The sequence below is a fragment of the Fulmarus glacialis genome, unplaced genomic scaffold (assembly GCF_000690835.1).
Source record: "Fulmarus glacialis isolate BGI_N327 unplaced genomic scaffold, ASM69083v1 scaffold19557, whole genome shotgun sequence".
Lineage (NCBI taxonomy): Eukaryota > Metazoa > Chordata > Aves > Procellariiformes > Procellariidae > Fulmarus > Fulmarus glacialis.
In genome coordinates this window covers 1-9,785 of record NW_009222825.1, presented here as the reverse complement: position 1 = coordinate 9,785, position 9,785 = coordinate 1, and the positions used below count along the sequence as shown (strand labels likewise).

At 35.4% G+C, this 9,785-nt stretch overlaps 1 protein-coding gene across 1 annotated transcript in view; it reads right to left on the bottom strand.

Moving 5' to 3' along the window:
* The window catches only part of AP4E1 (adaptor-related protein complex 4, epsilon 1 subunit), a 22,185-nt gene extending 12,562 nt beyond the window's left edge, over positions 1-9,623 (bottom strand). The window contains 9 exon segments of the mRNA XM_009581597.1: positions 2-23; positions 113-235; positions 2,310-2,383; positions 3,012-3,178; positions 3,709-3,868; positions 4,718-4,839; positions 6,238-6,311; positions 8,549-8,672; positions 9,558-9,623. Coding sequence (XP_009579892.1) covers positions 2-23; positions 113-235; positions 2,310-2,383; positions 3,012-3,178; positions 3,709-3,868; positions 4,718-4,839; positions 6,238-6,311; positions 8,549-8,666 — 860 coding nt within the window. The 5' untranslated portion in view covers positions 8,667-8,672; positions 9,558-9,623.
* Positions 9,624-9,785: the final 162 nt, after the last annotated feature.

The window sequence follows — 9,785 nt, the reverse complement described above, 5'->3', positions numbered from 1 at the left end:
AACATAGGTCAGAGCCTTTAAACCTAGAATATAAGTGATTGGAAATGATATAAGAGAATGTATACTACTATGATCAAATTAAAAACATGTTAATGAAATCAGGTATCCTTACCTAAGTATTTCAAATTAATTTTGGGTGACAAAACAAATTTTCCAATGCACTTGGCAGCCTTTTCAAGTAGTTCAGATTTGGGATGAATTGTATAAATTGTTTGGACACATTCAAACAAGATCGCTGCGGGGGGGAAGGACACGTAATTAATGTGTATTAAATACTTCTATAATGCAAAAATTTTTAACAAGCAAACAAGCTCACTGACTGTATCAAGGAATTGCAGTGTTGTCCCACCCCCACTGAATCTAACTGCAGAGTACCTACTGACATAAGTAAAAACAGGAAGAAAGACTATCTCCTTTAGCATATGCACTTTTTTTTTATTAGCCTTTGCCATTGTGCATACAACTTTCTGTCCTTAAAGTTCTTCCAATCTTGAAGTCTCCTACAGTTGCCCAAGGGACTGGACTGGGACAGTCTTTAGAAAGCCAATGGGCAACTATAAACGATTTGAGACAAAATATTTTTCAATAGTTCATATGATTTCTTAACTACTACCGACAGCCAAAATCATCCCAAGAACATCCTTATTAAAAAACCTTTGCATAGTTGTTTGAAAAAAGCTAGAAGTAAACTGAACAACACACAAACAGTAATTAATCCTTTGTGGGAGCAATTTGGGCAAAGATTCAGACCAAGTTACTCTCCCCAAGTTAATTCTCCCCAGTTTAAAATCATGATGTATTTTTCAGCTGTTCTCATAATTCAGTCTCTAACGAATTGTCCAATAGACAACCACCTACTCTTAAGCATTACAAAACTAAATCTGAGAAAGACTAGCATATTAACAACTCAGTTGCCTACAAGAAGCAAGAAACATGCAATAACCAAGGACTTTGTGTAAGAAAGAGTAATCACTCCATTACATTTTTCTTTTGTCTAGGATCATCAACTAAAGTTTTATAAAAAGCTTACCATATGTGAAAAGCTTCATATTTACATTCTATGTCCTTGTATAAATCATAATAAACTACCCACTTTGGCCCCTTAAGTGCCTAAAACAAATTTGCTGTTTAACTCTTAGAAAGTGCAAATTGTCTGTATTATAAGGCAACACACCTCCCAATGTTCTTGCCTAAAAGAATAGAAGGAATAAACTGAATACACTAAATGTCTGACAGATGCTTCCTCATGTATTATTTACTAAAAGAGAATACTTCCCCAGAGCTTTCCTTTTTAGTGGAAGTGAAACTTACACGATGCTTTACAAAACATGTATCAAGTAGGCATTAGACATCTAGAGCTTTGGGCCAGGTTCCTTTTTTTCCCCCCACCCCCTCCTCAGTGTTGTTTTAAAAAAAGTCTCAATTTTCTTTCCATTCCATTAGCACAGGTACTTTGGCAACATCTATGGGGCTTTACTTTAACAATAGAATAATGGGGGGTTTAGGGGTTTTTTTAATAGTGAAACAGCTCTTAATGTAGGGTTCTAGAACATCAGATCTGGGTGTTTGGGAGGTATCAAGACCTGGGAAGGGGAAGGCAAAGAAAAATGCAAATAAACTGCTCAGCTTTTTATTAGAAAAACTTAACAGTGAAATTATTCTTTTTGCTTTGTTCTAGCAACAAATACAGCTTTCTCTGCTGAGAAGATAATGAAATTAACAGTGTCTTCTACCATCTTCTAGAAATTTTAAATTGAGATGTGTGCCAAAAACATCTTTTCACAGGCACCACTATCACTAAACTCTCAAGGTTTACTTTTTATTAACTGTGGCTAGAGGAAAAGCCCTACACAGCTGTAAAGAACTGATGCTGTCACTCTTGCACACTTTTTACTGCCTTTCTCAGGGCAGTGAGAAGAAGATCTAAGCATTTCTAATAAACAGGGCTGTATCACTAGCATTTTTCTTTTATCATTTCTTTCAACTTAAGCAATGTTCAATAAGAGCTTTCATGAAGAAGCTGACTTTCTGTAGTTAAGGCCAAGGACAATGCAAACATAGGATAGAGGCTTTTCAGTCAAGATGAATTCCCAGTAAATAAAAATTTTACTTCAATGATAAAAAACTGCGCCGTACAGCAATGTATCACTTGTTTTACAATTTACTAGTCAGACACTTAAGAATACAGTTGTATATTAAGAATATAATTACATTTTTCAAAAGTACTGCAAACATATTTTAGCATGATCAACTACTCACATTTTCAATTTTTCCAAATACTGATTAATTACATAAATAACCTCACCCACCATATGTAATATTATGATTTATCTCTGCTCTTCTTAAAGATTCATCTAGAACATCATACATCAATTCGCTTGTCCTGTTTAACACGAAAAAAAAAAATTAAAATTATTTGCAGCGCTAACAAGCATGTAGTCTTATTTTGCCAAACAGCTCAAACACTAGTATTGAAATCTGTAACACAAATTATTCATATCCACAGATTCACTTTAACATGGAAGAGCTCTATAACATGTTTCTAAATGGCATCTAACAAGATGTTTGCAGCTCTCAAAAGAAACATTTACCACATCACAAGAATAAAAACACTTCCATCACTGCTTGTATAAAAAATAAAACAAACAGGAAAAGGATCACAGGCAACTAGATCCTCACAAAATGACACCACTTTTTAAAGTATCTTTACTCTGGATTTTCACAGTTGTTTGGTAACATAGTAACAGAAGTCCCAGCAAAAATATATTTCAAGCATATTCCACAATAATCAACTGTTTAGCCAATCCAGAAGCTAAGAAACTAATTTTGCAGTATCTTTAAAAAGTATCTGCTCACTGTATTGGTTAATAACAAATGTGTGAGAAGTTCAACACTGAAATCCTCTTACTAAAAAAAAAAACCCACAAAACAGGGAGCTGTCTTTGAGGTATAGGACATGACTGTATTCTTTGTACCTTCAAACTATTAACTATAGAGAAAGATCTGGTTACCTTGGATCATCTTTTCCTAACAGCCCCAATATTCTTAAAAGCTGAATTTGTAACCATGGTGCTGGCACGCTGTGATAGTTGAAGTCAATAGGGAGCTTTCCTCCCACTACCTGCTTTAGGATGGTTACAAAACTCCCGGTCAAGTCCTTGTATCCAGATGAGTTTTCCTACATAATGAAAATGAAATACAATTCAAATATTTTGATACAGCACCTCAAAAGTAAAAATAATCCACAAATTGAGTAAGATCAAAATACCTACACTGATGGTTTCATTTCTTTAAAACAAACTTCTACTCTCATTCCCAAACACTTGTGAGCTCTTCACGTTAAATCTATGCTATTTTCTCACACGTTTGCACAGACAGTGAATGGAACTTGAAGGCAACAGTAAAAAGAAAAAATAATAATTTACAAGCAAATTTCAGCAAACCCTTTAACACACTGTAGAAGTTAGATCCTCTAGCTAAGGATGCCAATGACGCTGAGCATTCAGATCATGCAAGAAGTGGATCTGTCAAGCTAAATGGAGAGCTAGCACAAACATCACACAGATATCCATGATCACATAAATTAACTTTTCTAAAGACTACAAGTAAGTTTTTTCTGCAAAACTTCTGTACAGTACACTGTGTATTTTTATATACATATATAAAAATAGCTTCTAAGTTCAGTTGTGCTTCTAATTCTTCCCCTACCTTAATCATTTGAAGATAAATATGCAAAGAAGCAGCCATGACTCCAGCATCCCTGTCACATAAGGCTTTCTGGAACTTATCATGAATATGCTGAACTTGGTTCGGAGCAATGAGATAGAATTTATATAAAGCTTGAACAGCTTTTCTTCGGATAATTTCCCTGAAGACAAATGAGATTTACACAAAACAAAATGAAGCTGCTTGTGTATTTTAAGTACTTGACTTAACAAAACAACTCGCACTTGTTATTTCTACAGCAATGTAAAATTATGTGGCCAGCCATCAGAACACCATGATTTGGAGAGAGAACCCGTGTTTTACACATTTGATATGCAAATACCATCTAAGTGAGTAAGTGACAAAGCAAACTTAAAAGCATAGCTTGATGTCAGATTGACGATTCAAAACAATGGCCACCAAATAAACAATGAAATTGGCCACTGCTAATCTGTTGTGGTCATATGTGCAGCTCCAAAAAATACCTGTCTAGAAGTTACTGAGTCAGTTCATCCTGCAGTTCCCTTTCTAATCCACACACCACTTATAATGTTATCCTCTGTGTATGGGATATTATAAATTAAGAATCAAACAATTCAAGGGTATTGGTATCTGCAGATACACTTTTACCAACAAAGTTTCTATAAAGAGCTTTATTACAAAAAAAAAAAGTATCAGTGAAGTACTTCAAGGATCCCAATCTGTTTCTCCACTTTCTCTACAAACACTTCTTCATCCACATATTTGTTAAAAGGACTCCAGCAGATAAATTCAATTACATTTACCTATCAAAACTGGTTATGAAAAAAATTAATACCTATCCAATACTCAAATCAAGAATGAAAATAAATGAGACAAGAATCCAAGAGAAAAACGACAAGAGGAACAATTTCTGAAAGTAATGATCAGAAAGACCAACTCAGAGAAAACACACCAGTTTACTAAAACTACCTAAAAAATTAAGTCATTCAACTGTACAAGGCCACTTGAAATTCCGTAAATAAATACATACTTAGAATGCTGCAGCTTGTCTTCTATTAGGGGAAGAACAGCTGGAATCATCTCCCGTGGAAAGATCTGGCTGACAATGGTTAATGCCATGCACACCTCTACTAGATTAGTGCTCTGTAAGTCCTGTTACAATCATTGAAATAAGACAGTCATTTTTTATTTAGACTTTTAACTTCTGCACAGACATACTCCAAATCTTTCACAAGCAGGCTGGATCTAGCCCACCTACACAGCCGACCTACAGCAAGCATCCTGCTGCCAGCCATCCTGTTGTCTGCTTGTTTGAGAAGTGTCAGATCTCACTGAGCTAATAGAGTTCTTTTCTTCTCTTATACAGGAAGAAGGAACATGCAGCTCCTCGCATTTGTGTAACAGAACTACACTCATATTTTAAACATATGCACGATTAACACATAGATCTACAATCAATGTTTGTGAAATAGTTTGATGATTGCAGAACTATGCTGAGTCCCCAGTTGAATCAGTGGGACAAGTCACTTCTCACAGAATTCAACAGTATTCTCTCTAGTGCCTTTGATCTAGCCCAAAGAATTTAAAAAAAAAAAGAGCAAGCTCAATAATACTGCCAATTACATATTTGTACACTAAAACAAGACATTACCTACTCCCTAAGAGAATGCAAAATACACGTAATGTTCTACAAAAGAAAGAATAAAAATTCACAATCTGTCCTAAATACAATTAAAAATAGTAGATATAGCTCACTGTAACCTTAAACCAAAAAAGGATGGATGAATTCATGAAATACGAGACTAGAATTATTTTTCAAAACAAATGAAACATGTAAGATTTCCAGCTCACATCATTATTTGCTCTGGCCATTTGTCCTAGATAGGTTTTAGTGCTCATTTTGGCTTAGTTCTTTGTGGCCTCTCATTTCTTCACTTCTTTCTATATCCTTAGTAGTTTCAAGTCAGATTTTTAAAGATTATAAAACAATTTTCAATCACAACAGCAAAATGAGCATCACTATAATTTATGTGACTTTGGCCTACTGTAATATAAAAGTAATCATTACACAGAAAGTTGTTATAAGTCACAATTGCTCCATGTAAGAGGCAGTAATACAGAAGATGACACCTATGAAGTATTATTAGGTAATAGATTTTCAGTGTCACTCCAAAGCATATTTCCATTTTTTATCAAAATTATCAGAACTCAAAGAAGCCAACAGATACTTGCTGTCAGCTGAAAGCAGAAGTTTACACTGAAATACGCACGCATGGCTCCTCCAGAAGTTGAGAATGTATAGAATTGGTACACACTTTATAAAGGAAATTTTATGGTATATCTCCTTTGAAAAAATTTAAAATTATAATGCCAAGATTAAATTAAAAAGCCAGGGAAAGCCATTTCAAATTTTCATTGCTAACCAAGGAAACAGCAACTTTAAGAGAGCAAGATAGAATTAATGAGTACATAGCTTAGATGTCCTGTGACACAAAACGGGAAGAATTGGTCCAAGTTTAGTTTACCTCCAGACCTCCAAAAACACTGTACCTTCACAACTGTGTTCACAAGTAGAAGTAGCAGTTCATGATTTTCATGGAGAAATAAAGAAACTGCCAAGTAACCTATAAAAGAAAGCAGCCTCCATTACTACTTTGAAGCAATAAGCAACTTCAAGATAGAAAACTTAAGACTGTCTGTAATACAAGAAGAGTTAATTCAAACAATTAAAAAACCCAACAAAAAAACCTACTGTTGGATGACAGTTGCTTGTGTTTTAAATATCAAGACTTTCTTTTACTTCCAGGCAAACCAGTTATATTTAAGTTGCAGTAAAGCTCAACAAGTAACAGCTAAGAATTCATAAGCTATGAGAAATAAGAGACATTAAATACTGTTATAGCTAAAGAGCAGCCAAGAACATCATGAGAAATCACTTCCTGGAAAATGAGTATCTTCTCTGCACAGACAAAAGTATATTCCTTCTAAGACTACACAACAAATGCACTTTATATTTGTTTCTCTTTTTTCAAAAAACAACGTTCCATTTCAAATGGATTTTATATTCAACTTGGAATACAGAAGTAAATTCACCATCCTATGCCAAAAAACTCCCTTGTTATTTCTTAACAAGGAGGAAACAATTCCAGAACCCCAGAAAAGAAACCTGCCAGAAACCTTTTTCTTCAAGACCCCCTCTACCTTTTAAACTAAGGGACTTAAAGTTGGGGGGGTGGGGGTGGGGAGGGTGTGCCACAACTCATGACAACATTTGTCAGATCCATCCAGAGATAGATCTTAAAAAAAGGTCTTGGTTCATTCAGGGCTTAGGGATCAAAACGAGCAACTTGGATACAAATAACTGTATTGTCTGGGCTATCAGATTGATCTATCTGCTTGTGAAACTATGGACTTGATCAGCCTAGCACACCTGCAAAAATGTAGTTCGCTCTCATTCATTGAGGCTCACATTGGGTAAAAGAGTAACCCATCTTGATTGGATCAACTGACACCACTTCCTTAATACAGACTTTGGTATATATACCAAGAACAGACAAGGTCATCCTCATATATCACATATAACTGCAGAACAACAACAACAAAAACCCAAAACCCCCACACACACTCTTGATAACATCCTTTTACCAGGTCAAAGCTTAAGGGCGCTTTTTGTCCAGAGAACTTTAAGCAACCTATATTTAAAAAAAATAATGCTGCTTCACCAAAGCCTTCTCAAAAAGAGCCCTGGTATGGAAAGATCTCAAACCCATTAATAAGAAGACACATTGGTTCTTGACACTTACAGAGGTCAAAACAGCTTACCACCTGCCCTCCCAGGTTTGGTGAAGATAGAATTTCTTAATCCCTACCAGAGCATCTGTGCACTGGCTTTCATTACTCAGGGATAAAGCAACTTTAAATCATCACTTGTAACGTATTCTCTCAGAAACTCCAATACTTGAGTGGATGATCCAGATGAAATTCAAACAAAGGATATCAAACAAGCATATCCCGCAAGACACTGCCTTCCTTCTGTGTATGCAGACATATATTCCTTGGAGTTAAACCATTTTCTCTGCAAACAAGAAGAAATGTCTTCACTAGGCAGTTGAATCAGCAACTGCAAGGAAATCCTCCAGACGAGACAGGCTGACAGCTACTTCAAACCAAATCTACTGGAAACAAGTTAATAGCCACACCGGCAGGCAAGGAAATCACAACAGCATGAAATTTCAAAGAAATCTGACCTAGCCTTTCAAATTTCCTCAGGAACTTCTGCACCTATGCTATAAGGACCTCCCTATTTGCCTCACTTCCTACAACTGTTTCTAAACTAAAAAAATCCTACAAGCACCAAAACAGAAAATATTTTAGGGTCACTTTGCTAACAGCAATAAGCCCTTTACAAAAATTCTAAACAACTATCTAAGTTAAATACTGGGAAACCAATATTATGCTTGCAAAAATTGTCTGATGTGAACATCTTTGTCTACTCTTGTACTACAGTACTTGAAAAAGAAACCAAATCCTGTCAGAAACGCATTCTCAGTTTGATGTGTTTTTTAACAAAATTTCTCGTAAATTACTTATTTATTGGTGCCATAATTCAAAACAATGAAAGAACAACTGATGATTTAAAATAAATTAACTTCCCCTGCCTTCTGTTCTACAAGCAGATACAAAGCAGCTCACAAACTAGGGATTTAGTTATTTTCAAAGAGGAGTGAGAGACTATGAAACAAGATCAAGAAAATAGAAGAACATTTTAAGTAAGTTGGATTTTTACATGAATTATAAATCCTAAGAAACTTTGAAAATACAGTTTGAGAATATTGTTAAGGCTACAGCTCCATGCACATACCAACTCTTTTCTCCAAAAGGTTTCCTTGCTGTGCAAGCTTGATTGCATGGATATACCCAAAGGAAGACTCGTACCCCAGCATTTCACAATAGATGAGTCTCACCATACATTCTTTCATCAGCCTCTGAAATACCAAAAATAAATTATTATGAATTATTAAGAATTTTAAGTCAGCCATGTTTTATGCTCTTCTTCACTGCTCTAATGAAGTAGAGGACTTTATCTGATAGAAACATATGCACATTCACATTCATTTTCCAAAATCTGGGTATATGTGATTTTTCCTTTGCTATGAACCTCTTCTGCAAATCAATATTAATTTTTGACCATAACAGCAGAACTCCCCATATACTACACTTAAAGATGTTATCTTATTTTGATTAACATGCATGTAATCAACACTAGATTAATTACGACTAACGTAAAAAATATGAATTATCTGAAGCATTAGATGATCATACTGCTAATGCAAATTATTTTTTACCAATCACTACACTGACCTAGGATGTGTTTTCACTATGTGTGAGGTAAAACTTTATTTCCCCCTTCAAAAATTCTCGCTCATGGGACTGAGATATGCATTAGCTAACTCAAACCAGAATATATCAACTCCTGTAACTCAGACATGAGCAACAGAGCATACAACAAAGCACAGCTTCTTATATAGCATAAATAAATTTTTAAAACAATGCCCGCAAACCTTGCAAAGACCATTATTTGATGGAGGCAGTTCATCACCTAGCCTTTTTGCCTGCATTATTTCAGAAACTACAGAGTGACAGACTCTGTGCGCCATGTTGTTACAGTTTGTTCACATCAAACAGAATCACAGTGTGCTTGCTATTTTAACCATGCTGCAAAACCGGAGACATTGGTACCTTTTAATGCTGATGATTAAATATCTATAATGCAGATAACCCATACACTCCACTTAGCAAAACCAGTGAGAACACCATTTTTCTTCACCTTTGGTCTGCTGTTCCCACAGCCTGTAACTAGCAGCACTTACAAGTGTTGTGGTGGGGGCAGAAACTGTTGCTTTCAGACTGGTTAGCTCCTGCTGGATTAATTTTTCTTCTTCCTAGAAAAGATTAAACTTCTTACTTTAATCTCGCATAAATTTTGGAGGAAAAATATGAAACAAAGAAGACACGTTAATTTAACAGTGTTCCACTGTCTTCTCAAAACCAGCGTATACCTCACTTAGAGTAGTTACCGGCTGCTCGTCCAAGCGCAG